Raw genomic sequence first — 26,164 nt, forward strand, 5'->3', positions numbered from 1 at the left:
AGAAAACGAAGAAAATTCGTATGGGACTGATATGCGATCACAGGCAGTATAACGGTTGTGTGCCGCCGCCGTTGATTTTTATACGTCACCGCCGCCTTTTGAAAATTTACCACGTTGTCGAATATGTTTTACTATGCCGAGCTCATTTCTAACTACAACATGTGGGAAAATGTATTTGTAATGCCAACTTGGTCACTATATCCTTGCTATAAAACATATTCTCGCTTTTACCAAAAACATTTTTCCTGAAAAATTTTACTGTTCTCAAGAAAAACAAGGAAATGCTCTTAGAAAACTACAGAAATCCTTACAAGAACTCTAGAACTCCTTTGATACTTCTTCGTTCAGAAATTATTTCAGAATTTCATGTAAAATTCATTTGGAAGTCCAACGAGATTTTTTTTTTGGATTTCTATTATGAATGTCCTTACTTCAAAAATGCTCCAACTTCTAGAACTTCTTTAGAAACTATTTTTGGAATTCTTTCGAGAACTTTTACTGAAAGTTTATCGTAAAATCCTCACGATTTTTTAAAAGAATTTATCAAGTGAGGTAGATCAGCTAGAACCAAGTGCATGGACAAACAAAGAAAAAAAAAAATTTTAAATTTCAGGAATTACTTCATGACATATTTCAGGAACTGTTTTAGATATTCCCACAGAAATTACATCGTGAATTCTTTTTGAAAGAGAAATTTCACGGAGTTGTTTCTGGAATTATCTCCAGGAGAATACCTTGAGTAATTTCTGGGAGAACTCGTGGGAGAAAAATTCTAGAGTGATTTCTTAAGGACAATCACCATAAAGTCCAACAATAACTGCCACAATGGCCGTCACAAATGTAAACTTATAGGAGATTAGCACATCTGAAAACATTTTTTTCGTGTATGCTGCAAATAAGCAAAGGTGAAAAACTGCTGTTTACTTTTGTAGTTATGTTCCATTGAAATCGCTATGTAGTTTTGAAATCGGATACCAACGTGATTCACCTTAAGGAAAATCGTGAAGCCGAAATTTAAAGGGGAGTACATGGGGAAATTTTAGGAGGACTTTTGGCAGAAATTGCTTCCATGGGAATTCAGGAGAATTTCTTGAATAATTTTCAGAGGAATTTTCTCAAAAATGTTTAGTAGAATGATATGGAAATGCTAATATCATCTTCCAAACTTGGACGTACATGTTCATGATAGCATTAGAGGCGAAAGTATAGAATTGATAGTTCCGTTAGGATACGGCAGGCATGAAGAATGTTTTTATAGAAGTCGATTTGAAAGCGAGCGGAGGGCAATATTTGTGATAGCACATATCACACGACCTTCCTTCTGCCAAGCTCCCGTATGAAGGGGGAGGGAAGAATATCAGTGTGGAAGCTGATATATCTCCACTGGCAAAAGGAAGGTGGTTTGACTTGCTCATATGCCATCGCGTGCGGAAGGATTAGCTATCGACGAGTACTGTCTCCAAATTTCTAATATGACATCAGCATTTAGTCGAATAGGATTTTTATTGCACAGTTCTGTTTTCTCATTGCGTCCGTCTCGTCGCAACCAACTTGGCTGCCTCGGAGAGAACAAAGCAGAGAAAGGCACTGCTGCTGTACCGTCGACCAATAACAGCTTTGTTCTCTCCGAGGCAGCCTCCCTTTCGGAAGAATTCCTGGACGAATATCCGGAGGAATTTCTGGAGGATCTTTTGGAGGAAATCCTGGAGGAACTTCTGGAGGACTTCCTGGAGAAACTTCCAGGTGAAGTCCTAAAGAATTTCCGGAGGACTTCCTTGAGGAATTATTGGACGAACTTCCGGAGGAATTCCTGGAGAAACTTCTGAGGAATTCCTGGAGGAACTTTCCGAGGAAATCCTGGAGGAACTTCTGGAGGAATTCCTGGAGAAACTTCCAGGTGAAGTCCTAAAGGATTTTCCAGGGGAATTCCTGGAGGAACTTCTAGGGAAATTCTTGGAAGGACTTCCGGGGAACTTCCAGAGGAATTTCAGGAGGAACTTCCGGAGGAATTGCAGGAGAAACTTCCGGAGGATTTCAGGAGGAACTTCCGGAGGAATTTTTGGAAGAATTTCTTGAGAAACTTCCGAAGGGATTCCTGGCGGAACTTTCGGAGAATTTTCAAAAAAGACAAAAGATCGAAAAGAGAGCAAAAGGGAAGAAGGAATAAAAAAAATCTTCTACGTCCTCTGTGTTACCTTAGTCTTCCAAATAAACGAAAGATTAAGAAAAAGGAATAAAAAAAGGAAGGGGGAGTAAGAAGAAGGGAAATGGGAGAAGCAAGAAAAGAGAAAAAGGAAGAAAAGAATAGAGAGAAAAAGGAAGAAGAGAGAAGAGAGAAAAAGGAAGAAGAGAGAAGAGAAAAAAAGGAAGAAGAGAGAAGAGAAAAAAGAAGAAGAGAGAAGATGGAAGAAGAGAGAAGATGGAAGAAGAGAGAAGATGGAAGAAGAGAGAAGATGGAAGAAGAGAGAAGATGGAAGAAGAGAGAAGATGGAAGAAGAGAGAAGATGGAAGAAGAGAGAAGATGGAAGAAGAGAGAAGATGGAAGAAGAGAGAAGATGGAAGAAGAGAGAAGAAGTAAGAAAAGAGAAGAAGTGAGAAGAGAGAAGAAGTAAGAAGAGAGAAGAACGAAGAAGAGAAGAAGGAAAAATTAAGAAGAAAGAAAGAAGAAGGAAGACGAAAGAAGGAAAATTAAAAAGGAGTTAGCAACATGGAAGAAGAGAATAAGAAGAAGGAACGAAGAAAAAGGAAGCAGAAAGAAGGCATATGGTAGAAAAAGGAAGTGAAAAAGATTGACGATAGAAGAAAGAAAGAAGGAATAAGGAAGAAGGTTGAAGGAAGAAAGATAAAGAAAAAGGAAGGTGGAAGAAGGAATAAATATGAAGAAAGAAAGAACAGAGAAAGAAGAAAGAAGATGAAAAGAGGAAGAAGAAAAAAGAGGAAGAAAGAATAAGGAAGGAAGAAAGAAGTCTTTTTCGACCATTTGTCGCTTTCAACATTTGTTACCTTCGACCTCTTGTCCCTTTAAACATTCTGTCCCTTTTGTCCTTTCGACCTTTTGTCACCGACCCACTCTGAGACACATAAAGGGGTGTGTGTTTCCCAGCTTCTGTTGGTTACAGCTGACCCTTTTGCCCAGGCTGCGTTGTCGTATCTAAAGATCTACCTCTACAGGAGCACTCTCTCGAGCTATTGGACATAATCTCCGATAAATCCGCAAAAGCTGTTGAAGCTTTCTCGCAGGCGTAATCGTCGTGGCTGTCGAAAGTCAGCCTATCGTTGATATTTACCCTCAAGTCCCGTTTCGAAGTGATTGGGCAGCTATGAAGTGATGATCTAGTTTCAACCTTTTAAAGATCATCCATGATCGCGTGAGCACCGGGCCCGCGATGGATCCCTGCGGGATTCCATCTCTCCAAACTCTGAACCACAATAATTGTCTTATATGTTGTTTGTGATTCTGAAAATATAGCTTTCCAATCCGTTATGAACTTTTCATTAAAATAAAAAAACACGGTAATAAAGAATAAAAAAGGTTTCCAAAATTTTGAACAGGTCTACCGGCAGGATAAGCCGGAGTAACAAGAACGCGATGTATCCCACCGAGCCACGCAGAATGGATACGTTTGCGTACGATATCTGACCAGTTGAATCCGGATATTTTTGAAGAAGAGGTCTGATCTTCCCGCGGTTTTCACTACGTAGTTGATAACATCCACCGTAGACTTACTCTCACGAAAACCAAACAATTAGTTTGACTAGTATTTCGTACCCTCAGAGTACGGGATCAACCTGCTGAGGTAGATCCTTTCAATTAATTTTCCCGTCGTGTCGATTAGATAGATTACGCTGATGGGTCACCTTCTCGGCTTTCGGCAACTAGCACCAAGTTCTGTCTCTTCCATCTATCTGGGAAACTACACTCGTCAGGCCATTTCTGCATAGCTTACCTGAACATGTCTGTATGTGCTATGATTGTTGCCTTGGGAGCATTATTTTAGGCTGATGACATACTGGGAGCAAAGAAAAGCGAAGCGAAGGGGTTGGAGATAAGCAAAGTGAAGTGAAGCGGCGATCAAAGCGAGCCATGACACACTGAAAGCGTTTTTCAGAGTGTTGATCTCGCAACAAATAAAAGTGTAAAAACATGGATTTCGTCAGATGGAGAATATTTTGCTTCTCCAAGCAAATTTAGCACAAAGAAGAAGAGTGTTGGGGAGATTTATAGAATGTCGCAATTGAAAACTGATTTTATGATGTGAGCGGTAGATTATCACCACATACAAACAGGCGCAGGGCGTAGCTATGGTAAAACTTTTTGGGTCATGTTTTATTCCTATTTTACGTTTGCTCGTATGGAAGATCCATTAACCTAATTAACGGGAAATTTTCTACCTCCCTCCTCCCTACGTCACACTTTTTGTATGAAACATCTGAAAATTTTGTATGGATCGTCACACTTCGCCGACAACGCCCCTCCGCCTTCAAGCGTTAATCCTCTTACGACACTTCTATACACTGAAGTTGATTTGTACTCGGGAGATACGTACACTCAGGTTTTTTTATGCGGTTGGAGTTCATTAATTTTTCAGATAACCTGAACTTTCACAGCTTTTTAAATACCCCCTGAATTTTCTTTGATTTTTTGTGATTTTTTTCGTGTTGTTAACTAAAAGATATTTTAGTTACTAGATAAAGATTGTCGCTTCGGTTCCCTTTGTTCTGCTGTCCGAAACATGTGTGGTATCAAACTGTCAAATCGTATGTATTTTTCCTTCATTGACATTTAGTTTCCCTATCCTCGCCAGCAAAAGATGTTCCGGACAGCGACGACAGCGACAATCTTTATCTAGTAACTAAAATATCTTTTGGTTAACTCATTGTTTCATTGACGCTCAAGGTCTTAAACGACTAAAACCAAACCGTGTAAAAAAAACCTGGGTGTACCTCATAAAAACAACTTCCACAAAAAATTGTTTTGTCTCGGCTCCCAACCTTTTTAAAAAGCAGCGTAAACAAACGCAAATCCCAAAAATCCGTAGAAAAAAAAAGGGAAACCATCATCTACCATTCGTATACAGATTCAACGCATGTATATTTATTTTCTTTTTCACTGAATTCATGCAAAATCTTTTGGCAATCATGTTTGCCATTCGCTCCTTGATGCAATCCTCTCACAAGTCACCTTGCGCTGAAGGGTACTTGAATCATTTTTTTCGATTCGTAACAATTAAAAGGCAGTTTGAAGCCGATGACGAACAGACCAGACAGTGAGGCGATTAATCGCGATGGTTGGTGGTTGTCGTCGGCATGCAATAAAAAAGCTACAACCTGTCCAACTGGTATTACCAACATAGTTGTGCGGCATGCAAACGGAGAAATTGTGCGTTATTGTGCCGCCAGTGCCATTGAAGTTACGCAAAAACTGCAATGCAATAAAACTACGTGAGGTTTGGGTCGCTTCTGGTGTAGGTATGCACTTGTAAATGCGGTATGCAAGAAACGATTCCGGTTTTGTTCGCGCTTTGGTTGGGTGGGTGCGTCGCTGTCGTGATATTTTATTTCGGTTGTATCCGCCGTGGTGGGTCATGGAACGAGTTTCAGTGGTCTTTATTTAGTCTGGAAGAGATCGTTGGCAACAATTTTAATCAACCAAACCACGACTATCAGAATCAGCAACTGTCTGGAATTCGATGCAACTCTTTTGGATTTGGAATCCGGTTTGGAGAGAGGAATTTGAGTCTTCAAATCTTTCCTTTGCTTAAAAACAGGTCTTCATTTGCGGACCAAAATGATACGCAGTATTACTGGTCAGGTGTGCGTCGGATTGATGCTGTTATAAACCGGACTTGAGGACCGACATTCAAGGCTGCTGGGCGTTATTCAATAAAAGTTGTGGAATAGTACGCATTACGAATTTTTAGATGGTTTGATTTATTATTTATTAGGTTGTTGAATAATAGTTTTAATTATTACCATGAAGGTCAGAAGTTGATCGTGCGTTGTTGATCGAGGGTGTTAAACTAGTGACATTTCAAGACCACATTAATGGAAAATACTGTTCAATGATGTATATTATATTACAATCGATCGAAGGTAAATTATTCAGGTTTTTTCAGGCGTATACAAAAATTATGAAAATACCTAAAAGCTATGCTTGTTTCGTAGAAACACAAATGAATGCGATCCTAACTTTCGTTTAATATTTTCAAGTTCTAATTTTCTTACTTCTTTTTATTTTTCTTCAATTTCATGTATACTCTTCTGATGGTGATGGACTTCAAATAACTAACGATTAAACGAAATCGTTTACTTCGACACGTGGAACCCGTACTACTGGGCTTTGTCTTACTCACTTTCCCCCCATCCAACTAACAAATACTCATCCCCCCCCCCCTTTGCACATACAAATATATCAAATTATTGCAACTGCCACTGGTGGCGCTGTAAATAATCTCCCCTCGGCACTTCACGCCCCAATTGGTGTTCCACTAACCGAACGATGGAAACGGCCTCTTATGATGACATCCAATCTAATTCTCTCTGTTGGTGGTGATGGGTGCTTTTCTTTGGCTTCCAACAAATGTAATTACCCGGCCTAATTATCATCATCATATCCAATGGATGCTGCACTAATCGCGAACGTGGACTAATCGAACGGTCATAACCGACTAATGGAATACTGATGAATAATGAACTGTTACAGGAGGTTAGTATATTGCTTGGTTTTTTTGGTGCTTATAAGTGTAAGTAGTTTTGGGTTTTGTGTTCGGTTGACGAAATGATTTTTATGTGCAGTATAATCTGCTTTATATTCCTCATAATAACACTAAAATCAACATGAACACAATTCTCGCTTAACTTTTCAAAAGGACCTAAGTAACATTTTTTTCATGAATTAATTTGCATAGCGCAATCAACAGAACAACATGAAAGCTATTGATTGCAGCATTCAAATTAATTCATGAAAAAATGTTACTTAGGTCCTTTTGAAAAGTTAAGCGAAAATTGTTTGCAGGACTCTACTTGTTGGCGATTTAGTAAATTCAATTTTGGATATACTCCCAAAATTACAAAATTCGTATGAATACGCGAGATGAGAAATTTGGCATAGCTGTATACACAACCTAGCAACTTTTAATTATTTGAATTTATGTTCTGATGTTTCTTGGTGGGGTTTTGTATACAAAGTGAGGAAAAATTATCCATGTTTTTTCTCTCAGTTCATTGAAAAAGGCGTACAAATCAATCAATAAGTTTACTGTTGGCTCGGTTTCCGATAAAGATCGGTTTCGAATAGCATGCTTTGTGCTTTGCGAGGATAGGTCTCATTTATCGTTATCCAGGGGTTGTCAGGGGGAGCAGCCAGCTTGTCATCCAGATTGGCGTCCTTAAAAAATGATCGTTTTTCTTCGTCTACAGGATCATTTCTTAGGGTGGCATAAGCGTTGCCGTTGGCCGTTCTCCGTGTATAAGGAAGCCTACCGGAATACCCCGGGATGCAAATAAGGGTGGTGTTGCTGTCTGCGACGGTTTCAATGGCCTGAACCAAGAATGTTTGTTGGTGGGTGATGCCAAGGCGGTTAACACACTGACTGGCCGAGTCTGAAGCTATAAACGTCTGTCTTGTCTTGGGAAGTGTCATGAACTGCAAAATGGACCCGGCTTCAGCCGAGAATACCGAACATCTGATAGCCAGTGTAATTCATCGATGGTGTCGGATATTCACTCTGCTCTTGTTTTTGGTTTGGTATTTCTATTCAGGAGTCTTTTTCAAGAAAGAATCACTTTTGGACTTATTTTTGCCAGTTTCTTGACCCTTAACGAAGGAAGCCGGCGATTTTGCAAAGATTTTTGGAGGCTTCATTAGCTCGGTCTTGTAGACGACAACTATTGTAATTTTGATTCACTCCATGTATACACTCGCTTTGATGCAGCCGGGGGTAGGGGCAGCACCCCAACTTCGGCGCATGCTACATCCGGTGGTGTCCGGAAATAATTCTAATTGCCCTGGTGTGTGTCGAGCTTTGAGAGGAAGTCTAGGAAGTTGAGGCTGACTAATTCCAAAGCATATAAAAACCTGCTGTTGATCACGGCGTTTGCGATACGCAGCCGTGTAAAGCGGTCGCTTATGAATTTCTTCCTGAAAATGATTTTGATTATGTTGATCCTAGTTGCGCAGTCGCTGTGGATCCGGTTACAACCCTAGCAGGAGCGACGACCTCAATAACAGAAATTGGTATGAACTATCCTTGCATAAGAGCCAAAATACCAAAAAATACTAAAAATTAATTTGCACAATACTTTAGGCATAACATCCCTAGTAACATTTTTGTTCTATACTGGTTTTATAACACTTGTAGGATTAATTATGGTTGTTCGGAATCCTAACTGAAAAAAATAATCCTTGGAATCTGCCCTTCCAAAGCAGATCAAAGCTGCAAATTTATTAGACATTATTAATAAACCTTCGTTTTAATTGACAAAAACTTACAGTTAGTTTCTTCACGTTTTTCCTCGTGCGGATATGATACACTCTTTTGACCGTATAAGCTACGACCGTATAACTAGCTCCTAGCTCCTGCATTTTGCGAATAATATCGTTACGTTAGATCGAGTTTTCATTAAAGGGGATTAACTTACCAATTAAGTTTGCTAGAACTTCTAATTTATAGCTTTATTCGTAGAAAATTCAATGTGCTACGTCGTTCTAAATTTAGGTAAATAGAATAACAAATTTATATATAAATTATTTTCCAAGAACAGATTAGGCACACTGTATCTGGTATTTGAAAACAAATAGAAAGTTTCAGAGTTCTTCTAATTATTGATTAATAATAGATTTTAAAGATAATTCGATTGCTAATAGCATTTACAAAACGTGACTTTCAATACTATTAATATGAATCAATGGTAACAAATTGTATGACGTGTTGAACTGTCATCTATACGTCCCTATTCTATTCATCGTCGTTCGGCAGTGATGCCAAAGTTGCTGTCCGCAACAATGGTCTTCAAGAGCGTTATAAAACTTAAAATGTTACTTGGGATGCAAAGGTTTTTCAAAACCAAACGAATAATAATTTATGATGCGTTTGTTATTGTAATAACAGAGTTTGTTATGGCTGAAGTATTGTGCATATTTATTTTTGGCATTACTCCTCTGGTATTTTACCTCAGGGACAGCAAAATAAAATTTCCATGAAGAATTAGAAATTTTCCATTAAAAAATATGAAATTGCCAATAAAGAAATCAGGATAAGGCCCGTAAGGTCAACAAAAAAATATTAAATTTCCACAAACCATTGAGAATTTTCTACAAAACAAAAGTCAATTGGCACTTTTAAAAAGTAAAAATTGCAGTTTTAAAAAAAGAATTTTCTATAAAGAATTTACAATATTTCAATCTTTCACAAAATATTTTTTTCCATAATAAATTTAAAAAAATCCACAAAATAATCAATAATGAGCAATAAAAAAAAGAAAATTTTCATAAAAAAAATACAAAAAAATAACAAAATTATTTTTATTTTACATGAATGTTAAACTTACTTTAAACTTACGCTTTTAATGAAAAAATGCGCAGTTTTATTGCTTTTTTATATTGCTTTATGGAAAGTTTCACATTTTTTATTGCTCTGTATTGATTGTATTCCACAAACATTTTTTGTATTTATTTTTTCGTGGAACATTTTGATTCTTTATGAAAAATTCTTCTTTTATAATTGCAATTTTTGCTTTCAAAAGTACAAATTTATTTTTGTTTTGTGAAAAATTCTTAATTGTTTATGGAATTTTTGCATTATTTGTGGAAATTTTATATTAATTTATTGCTCATACCCAGATTTCTTTATTGTCAATTTCCTATTTGTATGTGGGATATTTCTAATTTTTAAGGGGAATTATTTCTTTAGTCTATGCAAGTCTAGTTCATAACAGAGTATTGTGTCAAGAACAGAATGAGGTATTATTGAGTTAATTTCTTCTGCTCGGGAATGGTCATCGGCGTACACCAGTAAAGATGCCTTTCGGCAGCCTGACGAAGACATCCTCCATCGCTAAAAGGTGTATTAAAAAAATGGCACACTGAAAATCTCCTATAACTTTTGAACCGTATGAGCAAAAAACCCGAAAACTTAGGCAAATTCAATTAAAGCAAATTTCAATAGTTTCATATTTATTCATGTGGGTGCCAATGAAAATCGACTTTTCGAATTTCAAAAACGGGTAGTTCTCAAAAGTTTCATCTCCTCGAAAAAAAGTCCCTATACAAAATTTCAGCTCAATCGGACTTCGTTAATTGAGGTATCCCATTATTTTTGTTGCTGTAAATGGAATAGAAATGTAGCTTAACTCATAAGATACATGAAAAATGGACGTTTTCACGAATATATGGTTCTCCATAAATTTTTATTTTCCATGAAACATCCCAATTCAAATAAGCCTATACATCGAGCCTCCTACAGAACTTTTTTGATTATTGAAGGCTTCCGGGCCTCTTGAAAGTAGAATTCCACGTTTAAAAAATCCTTCTAAGCGGTCTTGGAAGGCGGGTTTCGAGCCACTTGAAAGGAGGCTTCTGAGCATCTTGAAAAGACTCTTCTGAACCGCTTGAAAGTATGTTTCCAAAACACTTGGAAAAAGAATTCCGAGCCTCTTTAAGAAAGGGCTTCGAGCCTTTTGAAGCCTTTTAAAAAAAGAGAAAGGAAAAAAATGTTTAAAGAAAAAAGTCTAAAAGAAGACTTCCGGGCCTCTTGAAAGTAGACTTTCAGTCCTCTTGAAAGTAAACTTTCAGCACATAACATATATGCATCATTGCCATGAAATGTGGTTCATCTTCGATTTTGGTACACTAGCGAACCTACTGGTGGAAGTCAAGCTTTACTGAACAACGAGCATGAGACAGAGCAGCAACGCATGCTTTTCTGTCGTTTTCTTTCACCTTGGGTATACGGGCCCTCCCGTACGTCGATTGTTAGTACTGTTGATACACAGTGAGTTGATTTTGAAAACGGTAATTTGTTCTATGTTGTCTATCTGTTTTGTGCTTCCAGTCCTCTGGAAAGGGTGCTTCCGGGTCTCTCGAAAAGAGTCTTCCGGGGCTCTTAAAAGGAAGCTTCCGAGCCTCTTGGAAGGAGGCTTACGAACCTCTTGAGGGATTTTTTGTCGAGCCTCTTGGAAGGAGGCTTTCGGGCCTCTCGAAAAGAGTCTTCCGGGACTCTTGAAAGGAGGCTTACGTACCTCTTGAAAAGATTTTTGAGTCTCTTGAAAGGAAGCTTCCGAGCCTCTTGAAAGTAGGCTTTCGAGCATCTTGAAAGGAGGCTCACGGGCCTCTTGAAAGAAGGCTTCTGAGCCTGTTGAAGGCTATTAAAAAAGAGAAAAGGAAAAAGAAAATTTAAAGAAAAAAGCCTAAAAGAAGGCTTTCAGGCCTCTTGAAAGAAGGCTTTCGGGTCTCTCCAAAGTAGACTTTCAGGCCTCGTGAAAGTAGACTTTTAAGCTTCTTGAAAAGAGGGAGGCTTCCGGGACTCTTGAAAGAAGACTTCCGAGCCTCTTGAAAGGATGCTTCCGGGTCTCTCGAAAAGAGTCTTCCGGGCCTCTTGAAAGAAGGCTTCCGAGCCTCTTGGAAAAAGATTTTCGAGCCTCTTGAAAGGAGACTTCCGAGCCTCTTGAAAGGAAACTTTCGGGCCTCTCGAAAAGAGTCTTCCGGGCCTCTTGAAAGGAGGCTTACGAACCTCTTGAAAAAAGCTTTTCGAGCCTCTTGAAAGGAGGCTTCCGGGCGTCTTGACAACGCTTCCAAGCTTTTTCAAAGGAGTCTTTCGGTCCACTTGAAAAGAGACTTCTGGGCCTCTTTATTTATTTGTCTTTATTTATTTATTATTGCTTATTTGGGTAGTCTCTTGGAAGGAGGCTTCCGAGCCTCTTTAAAGAAGGCTTCCGGGCCTCTTGAAAGGAGGCTCCCGGGCGTCTTGAAAAGGCTTCCAAGCTTCTTAAAAGGAGGCTTCCGAGCGTCTTGAAAAGAGGCTTCCGGGCCTCTTGGAAAGAGGCTTCCGAGCCTTTTGAAAGCAGAATTCCGAGCCTCTTGAAAGGAGGATCCCGGGCGTCTTGAAAAGACTTCCAAGCTTTTTGAAAGGAGGCTTTTGAGCCTCTTCAAAGAAGGCTTCCGATCCTCTTGAAAGGAGGCTTTCGGGCCTGTTAAAAAGGCTTCCAAGCCTCTTGAAAGGAGGCTTCCGGGCCACTTGAACAGGCTTCCAAGCCACTTAAAAGGAGGTTTCCGAGCCTCTTGAAAGGAGGTTTCTGAGCCTTTCGAAAGGAGGCTTCCGAGCCTCTTTAAAGGAGGTTTCCGGGCGTCTGGAAAAGGCTTCCAAGTCTTTTAAAAGGAGGCTTCCCAGTCTCTGAAAGGAGGCTTCCCAGTCTCTTGAAAGAAGGCTTCTGAGCCTCTGAAAGGAGGCTTCCGAGCCTTTTGAAAGCAGGCTTCCAAGCCTCTTGAAAGCAGGCTTCCGAGCCTCTTGAAAGCAGACTTCCGAGCCTTTTGAAAGGAGGCTTCCGGTCCTCTTGAATGGAGGATCCCAGGCGTCTTGAAAATGCTTGCAAGCCTTTCGGGCCTTTTGAAAGAAGGCTTTCGAGCGTCTTGAAAGGAGGCTTACGAGCCTCTTGAAAGAAGGCTTCCAAGCCTCTTGAAGGCTTTTAAAAACGAGAAAAGAAAAGAGAAAGTTTAAAGAAAAAAGCCCAAAAGAAGGCTTTTGGGCCTCTTGAAAGTAGACTTTTGAGCATCTTGAAAGGAGGCTTCCGGGCCTTATGAAAGGAGGCTTCCAGGCCTCTTGAAAGGAGGCTTCCGGGTCTCTCGAAAAGAGTCTTCTTCGGGCCTCTTGAAAGAATGCTTCCGAACCTCTTGAAAGGAGGCTTACGAACCTCTTGGAAAAGGATTTTCGAGCCTCTTGAAAGGAGGCTTCCAGGCCTCTTGAAAGGAAGCTTTGGGGCCTCCCGAATAGAGTTTTCCGGGCCTCTTGAAAGGAGGCTTACGAACCTCTTGAAACAAGATTTTCGAGCCTCTTGAAAACGCTTCCAAGCTTCTTCAAAGGAGTCTTCCGGGCCACTTTGAAGGAGGCTTCTGGGCCTCTTGGAAGGAGGCTTCCGAGCCTCTTTATTTAGATGTCTTTATTTATTTATTATTGATTACTTGGGTAGTCTCTTGGAAGGAGGCTTCCGAGCCTCTTTAAAGGAGGCTTCCGGGCCTCTTGAAAGGACGCTCCCGGGCGTCTTGAAAAGGCTTCGAAGCTTCTTAAAAGGAGGCTTCCGAGCGTCTTGAAAGGAGGCTTTCGGGCCTCTTGAAAGAGGCTTCCGAGCCTCTTGAAAGAGGCTTCCGAGCCTCTTGAAAGCAGGATTCCGAGCCTCTTGAAAGGAGGATCCCGGGCGTCTTGAAAAGGCTTCCAAGCCTTTTGAAAGAAGGCTTTTGAGCCTCTTCAAAGAAGGCTTCCGAGCCTCTTTAAAGGAAGCTTCCGAGCCTCTTGAAAGGAGGCTTTCGGGCCTGTTAAAAAGGCTTCCAAGCCTTTTGAAAGGAGGCTTCCGGGCCACTTGAACAGGCTTCCAAGCCACTTAAAAGGAGGTTTCCGAGCCTCTTGAAAGGAGGCTTCTGAGCCTTTCGAAAGGAGGCTTCCGAGCCTCTTTAAAGGAGGTTTCCTGGCGTCTTAAAAAGGCTTCCAAGCCTTTCGCGCCTATTGAAAGAAGGCTTCCGGGCCTATTGAAAAGAGTCCTCCGGGCCTTTTGAATGGAGGTTTCCGGACTTCTTAAAAAGAGGCTCACAAGCCAGTTGGAATTAGGTTTCCGAGCCCTTTAAAATTAGGCTTTTGAGCCTGTCGATACTCCTAAAAAACAAATCTGACTATTATTGTAGCTATTTTGGCATGTACAATTATGTAAACTTTTTATACAGATATTGTATTAAAATAATACAAATCAGTAAGATTTCAATACAACAATTGTATCAAAATCTTTCGGAATTGTAGGGGAGGTGGTTCGGTTGTGGGCACCCCCACGTATATTTTGACAGAAAGCAGATACTGTTATTCTGACATTTGTCATTCATTTGCTATCGAAACACGATGTTTTGTGCAGAATACCAAACTAGAACTTTGAACTATGAACAAATCATTTTTTTCTACATAAAAATCAACAAGAAAATTTTGTTTTACCTTTTTCAAAGTGTCATAAAATGGTGTGATTGAATTAAAAAAGTGAGTTCTAATGCGTATTCATACAGTAGATTTAGTCTATTTTGTGGTTCAATAACGATTGCCATCAAAATTTCAGCTCGAAAATTTTTTTCATCACTTTCCTGAAACGCTGCTACATTCGGTTGTGGGCACCTTCTTTTTATTGACAAATCGTTCAGTATCACTGAGTTTATCAACAAACATAGCAGCAAACTTATTTTTATGCTGTTTTTATTTATTTTCTTCAAATTATTCAGTCATAATTTCTTGTAATAATAAGTTTTATTATTTATTTGTTTTTTTTTTTTGGCGCATCTAACCATTGTATATGCGCCTTTTGGAACTAAGCGTTGACCGATTTACACGTAACAAGTTGCATTCGACGGGCAATTCAGTCTTATTGTTTGCCATTGAAAATTGGACCTTTTAGACATTGCCTTCCGAAATTGTTGACAAATTATCATTTAGTTTCATAAGGACCCGACCCCTCGTTGAGAAGAAAAACGCGAAATTGAAAAAATATTTTTTTCTTGCGATGTATATAAATGAAGCAGTATATGTAAATTGATGGAATAAGTCAAATCCAACTTCCTAAAGTGATTGTTTTCGTTACCTTCTTCAATGCTTGAGAAAGGCATTATCAGTGCTAGGTGGATTAATCTAGGTTTTTTATGTTTCATGACAAGTAAAACCAATAAAATACTCTTTTTCTTTGAATTTCATTTGTTATTCTTAACTTTTAGCCAGGTTTTCAAGGGTGCCCACAACCGAACCATAAAATCAAAACGTTCAAAAATTTATAATTTGCAAAATTGTCACTAAAATTTTCCAAATCAATGAAATCAAGCTAATCTCTTCTCTAGCAGTAAGGTTGCACGTCCAGCTTTCCATTGGTATAAATGTAGAACCAAAGTTATGGACAAAATTCAAAAGGGTGCCCACAACCGAACCTCCTTCCCTATAAGCCAAATTATTATACAGTTTCTGTATGGTTTTTATGCAGAACTGTATTAAAATCTGCCATCCGTTGGTTGGGTGTAGGATCCTTCCGACTCTTTTGAAAAGACCCTCCCGAGACTTTTAAAAGCAGGAGAAAAAAATAAAGTTGAAAGAAAAACCTTAATAGTAGGCTTACAAACCTCTTGAATGAAGGCTTCCAGACCCATTGAAAGGAGGCTCTCGAGCTTTACGAGTCTCTTAGAAGGAGGCTTTGAAGTCTGTTGAAAAGAGCCATTCGAGCCTCTTGAAAAGAGCCTTCCAATGCTTTTAAAAGAAAAAAGAAATCTAGAGGGCTTTGAAAATAGGTCGTATGTACCAAAAAAAGTCTCTATTTGCTTCCATTCTCTTTCGATTATTAAGAATCTATACTAAAGTTTACTTCATATTTCTTGGCAGATAAATACAGATTATAGCTTTGTCTAGTGTTCTGAAGTGAAAATGTAGCAAAATATAGAAATTAATATGCTACATTAGCTTATCTATAAGCGAAAGAGGGGGCCCTCCTTAGCCGTGCGGTAAGACGCGCGGCTACAAAGCAAGACCATGCTGAGGGTGGCTGGGTTCGATTCCCGGTTCCGGTCTAGGTTATTTTCGGATTGGAAATTGTCTCTACTTCCCTGGCATAAAAATATCATCGTGTTAGCCTCATGATATACGAATGCAGAAATGGTAACTTGGCTTAGAAACCTCGCAGTTAATAACTGTGGAAGTGCTAAATGAACACTAAGCTGCGAGGCGGCAATGTCCCAGTGGGGATGTAATGCCAATGAAGAAGAAGAAGAAGATAACCGAAAGAGAGCGTACACAAAGAGAGCCTTTCTTTTGCACATACGACCTATTCACAAAGCAATCTAGAAATTTAAAAGAAAAAAGCTTGAAAGAAGTTTCTGAACCTCTTTAAATAAAGCGTACGGGTCACTTGAAAGGAGCCTTCCAGGTTTTGATTAAAATTGTTATTCATCCGCCCTTACGCATTTTTGTCCGAGGTACCTCGGGTTGAGAACCGCTGTTCTAATCTATTCTTCACTACGCATATCAGATGATCGTCCGGTATATCTCGAGAAATTTGGCGTTGTTAGAGACATTTTTTCACTATTGAGTAGGACTACTGCAACTAGATATAAATAGTGTTCTACTTGTTGGTTTAAAACTACTGTTGAGAGTAACTAGCTCCGAAAACGATAGTGGTAGTTATTTGCGAAATATTGCGTTCATAAGTAAGGGGATGCCATTTCCTAAATTCAACATAGCTGCAGTAAATATTACGTATGATCCATCAATCCCACCGTGTCGGAACATTTACATGAACTTCCCAGCCGCTATGAAGCAAGTTGTACATCAGAGGCTTGAAGAACTAACAACAGCAGATATTGAACGTAAGACAGAGGAAATGGATACTTCGTTCTATTCATCGATGCTGGTCGTATCAAAAAAGGTTCAGATGATTTCCGGCTTGTCGTTGATCTACGTGCCAAGTATAGATAAAATATATTGGTGAAACTGGATGGTGCGGAATGATTTTCAACAAAAGATCTGTCCAGTGCATTTTTTCACATTGAGCTGGACGTCAACTCCAGGCACCTGACGAATTTTATGACGGAATTCGGCATGTTCCGTTATAAACGACTGCCAACGACTTATGCAATTCAACTGACATCTTCCAGGTGGTAATGGAACGCATTATTTTGAAAGGTTGCAATGGCGTATGCAACTACCTAGACGATGTGCTAATATTTGATGGAACAAATGAGAAACAACAAGAATCTTGCGCAAATGGAGGTGAACTATTCCAAATGTGTTTTCGGCAGCCAAGAAGTAAAGTTTGTAGAATTCGAATTTACTGCTGATGGCTGGCGGATAGATCAAGATAGCGATGTAAGCGATCGAAAATTTTGAATGAATTCCTTGTTCATCGGGCGACTAAGACAGAACATCTGACGGCATTATTCAATGCAGAAAGATTCTACTGGACAGGCGTCGAGGAAGCAGAATCGAGGGGGTGGGGCAACAATCCAAAGGTCCTTTGCAGACCGGTGGAAAAATTACTGCATGAGGAATAGACAGCTTTGGACACGGATGGAATCTGTGAAACCCTTCCTTTACTGCAGAGATGCATTCTGCACAGAACATGAGCCAAGAGCGTGCCTTGGTGTTCTTAGTTTTGAACTCTGAACACAGTTCAGTGTGCACTGGGTTGGTACGCAAGCAAAACGATCACGGTAACTAAGATTCCTTAGATTTGGAACAATGCAAAAACATACGAGCATGCTTGATTATTTACTATTCGTTAGATGCCCACGTGCTCTACTTCTAGCCGAAAAATGTGTAGCATGCTGTCGCTTGAATTTGTTTTCCTAGGATACAAGTTGCTAGGTTAGGTCAGTGCTCTTGAACAGTGTGCAGTGTTCAGATCGTTTTGAACACGAACACGCGTTCTCGTGTTCAGATGCATATCTGCTTTACGGATTCTCGCTAACATGCGCCTGTATACAACGTCATTTGCCTGGATCCGGGGAACATGACTGGCTGGAGTTGGCCATCAAGGAAGGCGCTTCACCTCTTCGTTTGTCTAGCTGACAAAAGAAAACTGAATAAAGAAGGTCGTTACCCAACTGTGGACGGTGAATGGTACCATAAATCCCTGGAACGACTTGCCCTGTCAGAAAACTACAACCAACAACGTCGTACGGAATATGCGGCGTGTTGAACACTGTTTAACATGTTGTTTATCGTAGCCCCAAGTACGAAACCACTCGCCTGAACTATGGGATCACTACTACAATCCGTACATACGAAACCATAAAGAGCTGAGCAGAACCGATACGTTTGCGTACGTTTTGACAGTTTTGCCATGGGAAAACTGTCAAAACGTACCCAAACGTATCTATTCTGCTCAGCTTTTAAGGTAGTTATATAATAAAGCCACAAATCGGCCATCTTGGAAAACACGTGATATTTATTGTAATTTTTCAAGAGCACGAGCTGAGAGAACCACATGCGCACATGATTTTTTACGTTCTGATGTCATCCAAATAACGACTTGATTGCTTGTAATAAAATTTTGTCTTAACATCACACTAAAATTTAGTTTCAGTTTATTTTTCATCTTTTTTAATACACTCGCTAAGTCAAATTCTCTGGAAAGAATTTCTCAGAAAAAAAGTTTGTTTTATAAATGTGATTACGTTTCAAGAATCACTATTGATTGCAAAGAATTTCATTAAATTGGCAAATGGCTACATTACCACGGATGATTTCGATGAAAAACAGCATCGCCTCCTCGTTATGCTGATGTGTATTTTCTCCAAACACTGAAAAACAGTTCATTAATCGTATAACGATAAACTCCACTCACTGTGGTACTTATCGAGAGATTAAAGCGCGTTGATGGGTTCTGAAATCCCCAACCGCTCACCACCTGTTGGTTTTCATTCATTAACACAACTTGTAATAGTGACGATAAAAGCTATCTATTATCCAGAATGTGTACAAGCCCATAAATGCATGGTTGGTGGGTACCGTCGTCGCTTTTTCCATCAGCCTCGCAATGTGGGCAAACATCAATATAGACCTTCTCAAACGATGACCAGAATTGACATCACCCAACCAGTAACCAGGCGCACCTTTTTCCGTTCGTCCGGTAAGGACAGGTGAAGTGCTTGCTGCTATGCAGTTTTCCCTTTTGGCAATATTTCACACTGTTCATATTCGTGCACACGTGCCTCATATACCGACCTATGGTCGTGGCTTAAACAACGCATAGTTGAAGCTTCGAGATGAGGCGTGTTTGCTCTTCGGTCTGAAAGCTATTTAGCTTATGATAATTTCCGAAACCCCTCGACGGCCTAGCGGGAGGGATTCGTGTTTCCACGCGGCATATGTGTGTAGGCTGCGATTAGGAGGACTATCTTTCATACTGGTCAAATATTTTGTACGATGCGTGGAATACATATTTGTAATTCCGATGTTATTGAGTTTGTTGCTACAACCAACTCAATAACAACGTCAACATTCAACTCGATAATGTACTGCTCGTATCTTGTAATGTAGGCTGTATTTTTGATGCTGCATAAGAACATTTATTAAAAGACTAGTATGATTTATTGCATCAAATTGTCATGTTTTGAAGTCGGAATCTCAATCCAATTTGATTATGCAGATTATATAAAAAAATATCCTCAAATTATTTGTATGTATTACTTTATTCTTCACGATGGTTTTACTTCTATTTTGCTTTATTTTTTATTTCATTTTTCTTCCCACTTGTTTACAATTTTACCTGTTCTTCCTCATTTTACTTTCTTCCAATTCTAACGTCTCCAACAATTGCATTTTATCCTTTTTCATTTAAATAATAACATCTTTAGCTTCATCATCTAAATTCTTCATTAACTACATTATGGCGCAGATTCATATCAATCAAAAACAATAAGAGTCGTCATCAGAAATATTTTATTAAATTTACATAAAACTAGATTATAATTGTACTATCAAGATAGTGTGCTTGATTTTTTACATATTTATCATTAATTTACCACTAAACCTGCTTCCTCCTTCTTCCAGCATGGGAATGTTCCGCACCCTGGCCATTATCTACAAGGAGAATGGCATCATGAAGGGCCTGTACCGGGGTATGTCGATCAACTACCTGCGGGCGATCCCGATGGTGGCCGTATCGTTCAGCACGTACGAACTGATGAAGCAGACCCTGAACATGGACACGGGCATGAAGGTTTGAACGCCCACCCACGGCATCAGAGCGCAAATCCGGGAGACTACATGGGAGCGCGTGCGACGGTGAGAATGGAGAATCGACGGATGGTGTGTCCGGTGTGTGAGCGAGTTGGAGAGGCCGAGTTCTACGATAACTACTGCGGGACCTACTTTAGAAATGTGAGGGAGTTGTGCTAGAATAAGGAGGATAGAGAACGATTAGCGCAATTACAATGCAACGTAAATAGGAAGTGCATTTTGGAGCTGGATCAAATCCTTGTGTTAGTCTTGTTTTGTCTATCCTTCCGTAATCATCTGCCAGTGTATTTATTTTTTAGTTCTGATCGTTCTCTTTGTTCTCTTTTGTATTCAATTGTGTAATGTAAATTGTTAGACTAGACAAGTTTCTCGAAACAACAGGGACTTGAGAGTTTCAGTTTCGGTAGTTTTCAAATACAGTAGAACAAGGGTGGTGTAGGAACAATTTGATTAGAAGAAGTCTAAAAGTACTTAAATTTAGTAGTTTATGAAATAGTTAAATTAGGCGTTAATTGGAATCGAAATAATTTTATGATCAGGAAAATTCTTCAGGCTTTATCACATCCGATAGATAGAGTTTATTCTTGAAAGAACATCATTAGTAAAAGTATGTCTTTTATCGAATGGTAACTTGCATCACCAGAAAATCCGTGACATTTTTTTTTCTCAGTATAGGATATATTACTGATTAGAAGCCACTCAATTTAGGTGTATTTTACAAAACTGTTTTAATAGGAAGATTATATTTTATTCTCATTGTTGACAATTATGAATTTATCATTCACTCCTATATAGAAAAATACAGCGACAACAAAGACACAGATTTGTAAATACTTGATCATGAAAAGGAGCGAATTTTGGATAATAAAAGGGCTTTCAGCTTATTTTGTTACAAATATTTGTTTTTTTTTTTACATCCGATAGTCCGTAATATATTTTAACAAAGCGTCATACACGTCATACAAGGAAAACCAACAGAGAAAGTCCGAACCGACGACTCACAGTACAGATCATCAACATTCGCCGTTAACCGTTCGGCGCAGCAGTTTACGGAGGAACAACTAACCCACCTCAACAAGGGACTACGGTATGCGATAACACAGAAATCGGACGTGGAACAGATCATCGTGAATATGGAGATAGTAATTTCTTGAAACATCGAGCAAAAGAATAAAAATACAGCAAGGAATATCGTAGCAGAGGCTATCAAATAAGGACAGCACGAAGCAACAAACCGTGATTTCGAAGGAGCAAAAGGAAAAACCAGTCGATTACATGAAAGCGGACAAAGGTGACAACGAACAGATGACGACGAAAATCAACGGAGGACCATACAGGCATTTAAGAGTAGATCCGCTACCATGATTAATAAGACTAACGGAGAAAACGTTAAAGGAGAGTAAGGCGATCATTGGAGAAGCTCAAGTGAATCAAAACCAATTGAATCCTGCGCTGGCATACTTCTACGCTTCTCGGAAGTCCGGAAGCCTTTTTTCATGAGGCAAGAAGCCTCCTGTCAAGAGGCCCGGAAGCATCATTTCAAAAGGCCCGAAAGCCTTCTTCAAGAGGCCCATAAGCCTCCTTTCTAGAGATCCAGAAGCCTCCTTTCAAAAGGCCCGGAAGGTTCCTATCAAGAGGCCCGGAAGCGTCCCTCAAGAGACCCGGAAGCTTTTTCCACGATGCCCGGAAGCTTTTTTTCAAGAGGCCCTGAACCCTTATTTCTAGAGGCCCGAAAGCCTCGTTTCAAGAGGTCCGGAATCCTGCTTTCAAGAAGCCCGGATTTTTTTTTTCAAGAGGCCCGGAATCCTCCTTTCAAGAGGCTCGGAATCCTCCTTTAGAGAGGCCCGCAAGTTTCCTTTCAAGATACCCGGAAGGTTTCTTTCTAGAGACCCGAAAGCCTCGTTTCAAGAGGCCCGAAAGCTTTTTTTTAAGAGGCCCGGAAGCTTTCTTTCTAGAGGCCTGAAAGCCTCCTTTCAAGAGGCCCAAAAGCCTCCTTGAAGAGGCTCAAAAGCCTCCTTTCTAGATATCCAGAAGCCTACTTTCAAAAGTCCTAGAGGCTTCCTTTCAAGAGGCTTGGAATTCTTCTTTCAAGAGGCCCAGAATCCCCGGAATCAACGTTTCAAAAGGCCCGGAAGCCTCCTTTCAAGAAGCCTGGAAACCTCCTTTCTGATAGTCCAGAAGCTTCCAATAGATAAAAAAAAGTTCTGTAGGAAGCTTGGTGTTATTGGAGCCTGATCCGAATGCAAACAAAGGACCCTAAACTTTTCTTTACACTCACCAAAGCGTTCATGTAAGGTTTTTACCTCGGCCAGACGGTGGACCTCGGATGTTCTTGTTCTGGGAGGGGTGTTGAGAATCATCCTCAGGAATTTGTTTTGGACTCGTTGAAGTTTGAGGTGGTGGGTTTTAGCGCAGCTCTCCCAGACAGGCATACCGTATTCGATTACAGAAAGAATGATTTGTTTGTAGACAACAAGCTTATTTTTTAGGGACAATGACTACCGACGGTTGATCACTTCGTTGGTACACTTCGTCACCGTCTTGTCAACCTATTGCCTGAAAATAAGCTTGTTGTCGAGGGTCAAGCCAAGGTAGTCGGCCTCATTGGCCCATTCCACAGTCGTGCCATTGAGGATGGTTTTACAGTCCCAGGCGGAACATGTTTAAGGGATTTAGAGTGGGGGAAAATGATGACCTGGGTCTTCGCCGCATTGATACAGATCTTTCAGCTGGTGAGGTAGTTGTCAGGGCATCCAGGCCTCGTTGGACTTTTGCCACTAGGGCTCTGATCACTCTACCGTTGTAGACGATGGAGGTGTCATCTGCGAACAGAGACAGAATGCCGCCTTCTGGAGGTTCTGGCATATCGGAGGTGAACAGATTGAAAAGCAAGGGCTCGAGGATACAGCCCTTGGGGACGCCTGCGATGATGTTGTGCGCATTGGAACTCGCTCCGGTGACTGAGACCCGGAATGTCCTTACCGTCAGTAGCTTACCAGGTAGCTGGAAGATTGTAGTGTTGTAGTTTGTACACCAGGCCATCATACCACATATTGTCAAATGCCTTCTCGACATCGTGTAAGGCAATGACGGATGTTTTTGAGACAAACTTGTTTCGTCTGAGGGCTTGGTAGTCATATGGCTACTGCTTCTGCCTCATACGCAGGAGGTCGTGGGTTCAATTCCAGGTCCGTTCCATTCTCCTACTTTGTAACTTTCTCTTTATTTCTCATGTTCTAGCAATCGCTAGAACTGGAAATGGACTTCCATACCGTTTCCATTACTATTCCTATACCTTCAACTTGAGTATTCTAACAGTAATCTGCTAGAATTGGAAATGAACTATAGAGCTCGTTTCCTACATCCAACTAGAAATTCCTTCAGTTACCTTCTCCTATCTATCACATTGTGGCAGCTCGTTAACCAAGACGGACCTCTGCCTCTCCAACCTAACCCAGAAACTCCAACAAATTCCGCATGAACTCGTGGCAAGTGCAGAGGTATATTCGGCTTGCAGTGGGCGAGTGATTGCATCATCATTTCCTCCCCTTCCCAACATTGACTTGCATTCTGACGTGGCAGGCGCCAGTATGACCTAACAAATGAGATCACCAGTACTTGTACATTGAAGATGTGTGCTAGTCCCAAGCAAACATCTGTTGGTTCCCTGTGCAAGAACAGCTGATCTGGTCATAATGGAGTAGCAACTACGAGCAGTCAATCAAGCTCAAGCTCAAGCTCAAGCAAACTTGTTTCGTCTGAGGACGTTGGTAACTCGAGTCAGTTGGTGTACAGTTGACCGACCGCGTCGGAAACCAAACTGTTCCTCGAGCAAAATGTTGAGATTTTCGGCAGACTCAAGTAACCGGTGATGAATAGCTTTTTCGAAAAGCTTGGATAATCCTGAGAGAAGGCTGATGGGACGATAACTTTTGGGCGAGGAAGGATCCTTCGCTGGCTTCCGGATGGGAATGACTTTCGCTGACTTTCAGGACGATGGGAAGTAGCTGAGCCGGAGACACTGATAAAAGATCAGCGAGAGGTGCTCAAAGAACGGTGCACTCATGTGTTTGAGCTCGAGATTCAGGATGCTGTCGAAGCCTTGAGCCTTCATGTTCTTCGATGATTTGATATAAGCCGTCAATTCGCCAGCTGAGATCTCCAAATCCTCCGAGAAGTCGTTGGGAATAAAATGGATGTTGTTAGCGCATGCCGTTGACGGCTGCTTCGGTCACCACACGTGAGAATAGCCTAAATTGACTTACCTCACGTCACCCTACTCGTAGAATAAGCCCATCGAAATCGCCAGGAAGCTCACGAACACCACACGACTTAGCTCATAGGACGTAAACGATACTCCTGAGCGAAGAAAGAAAAACGAAGAAACTCGAACCCATCAAAGGAAATTCGACATTGAGAAATCGATCTATAGAGCCTATGCTCTTGTTGATGTACGAGTGTATGCATAGAAAAATTCTTCATAATGCTAGAACTACCAACAGTAAAGCCGTGTTGGACGGGGTTGAGTTGAGACGATGCTTGCAGTACAAGTACATCGGTTCCATGACAACGAGCTTGAACAGCCTAGAATGAAAGCCGCTTGCGATCTCCCCGCAGTCAGTACAACAACCTACAATGAAGCGCAGCGGGAGGGAGCGCAGATTTCCAGTCAAGTATGATGACTTGAAAGCTACGTACAGGGTCGTGCCTTAAAATTTTGTAGCTTCATAGAACTAACGCCACGATTCGTTATCTTTGTGCGCTGGCCACACAGTTGAACCTCATCATTTACAGCGTCAAAGACGAAGGAAGTACGAAGTGGTGAACGTCGACTCATTTCTTTCGTTTTTCAATGACTAAGGGTTGGTCGACGATGTAAAGCGGAAGTTATGTGCCGAATTCCAGATGAAGGACTTAGCCGAGCAGATTCTGGGGCTGCGAGTCACCAGAGCAGATGGCGCAATCGAATCCATAGATTAAGAATTGAATATCAATGAGCTATTCGAGAAACACGAGATCAAGACCCGCCAACACCTCCCTAATAGTCGTTGGCTGCTTTCTTCGAACCCGGAGATTTTCAGTTATCGTAGATCTGGGGCCACGATGCTCCTCGCACGCCCACACGATATGGTCAATATCCTGATAATCTGCGCTGCAAACACAGAGATTGCCTTCTGAGAGCACCACTTGAAAAGATGTGCATTTAAAGTTTAATGATTGGACATTAGGCGACACATGGTTCGAATGAGATCTCGTCCCAAATTTAATCATGGCCGCTCCGACACCTGCACACTTAAATCGAGTATTTTGGCTCGGTAATTTTTTATACCGATTAAACCCGGTAAACTACAATTTGAACCGAGAAGTCAGTTAATTTATAAGAATTTACTGATTTTTGTATTAAATTATACCGACTTCTCAGCAGTTAATACAATTTACAGGGCATCGGTAAAAACTATAACTGAGCTACTTTGTTCAACAAACTCTGTTGGCGATGGTCAACAAAAATACTGATCATTCAGTAAACAAAATTGTTTATTGCTGAGCTCACGGTATTTTTTTTACCGAGCTCAGCATTCAGCAGACTAGCAAGACGCTCGAAGTGGCGCCATATTAGATTATGCATTCTTGCTGAGTTTGGAACTTGTAGATTGCGAGCAAGTTAAATTGTTGTTCCTGGTTGATATTTCGGTAAGTAAAAGCAAATTAACTCAATAGCAGGCAACGGAACAATTAAGCAAACACCTTCTTTAATTTTCAGGAAGTTGGCTGCATTTATCAAGTTTGGCCGGTTTGGCCCATGGACATATCAAGGTCTGAGGAAGAAATTACTCTATTCGGTGTAAGGCGACACATCACCAACGACGCATATTCTATCGATCCACCCGCTGCGCACCGGGTTGTTACTGTCGAATCTCAACCCAGACTACCGAGCATCCGAACATATTTTTTATACCATTCGATTTACTTGCTGCGCACCACGTTGATGGAATAATTATCACCGGGTTTTTGCTTTCGTTCATATAGGCTGTGTCAATAATTATCAATTGTAATAAATAAACGAATATGTAATAAATAAACGAATATTATGGCCAAGAATGTTTCTCATTTTTCTTTTACTTCGTTTGTTAATAAATAAAAGGAAGGCAAAATTACATTTTATTCGGTAAATTATTCAGTATTTGTTTACCGAATGCTCGGCAATT

The 26,164-nt window shown here is 40.4% G+C and overlaps 1 protein-coding gene across 7 annotated transcripts in view; it reads left to right on the top strand.

The window, feature by feature from the left end:
- LOC134226188 (solute carrier family 25 member 16-like) overlaps positions 1-20,854 on the top strand; it is a 58,249-nt gene extending 37,395 nt beyond the window's left edge. For 6 of the 7 annotated variants that reach the window (XM_062706795.1, XM_062706798.1, XM_062706792.1 and 3 more), the window contains one exon: positions 19,768-20,854. In XM_062706795.1, coding sequence (XP_062562779.1) covers positions 19,768-19,944 — 177 coding nt within the window. In that variant the 3' untranslated portion in view covers positions 19,945-20,854. The remainder of the gene's footprint in view (positions 1-19,767) is intronic. The other variant, XM_062706797.1, reaches the window with a different exon arrangement.
- The last annotated feature ends 5,310 nt before the right edge of the window (positions 20,855-26,164 follow it).

The sequence above is a fragment of the Armigeres subalbatus genome, chromosome 3, assembly GCF_024139115.2.
Source record: "Armigeres subalbatus isolate Guangzhou_Male chromosome 3, GZ_Asu_2, whole genome shotgun sequence".
Taxonomy (NCBI): domain Eukaryota; kingdom Metazoa; phylum Arthropoda; class Insecta; order Diptera; family Culicidae; genus Armigeres; species Armigeres subalbatus.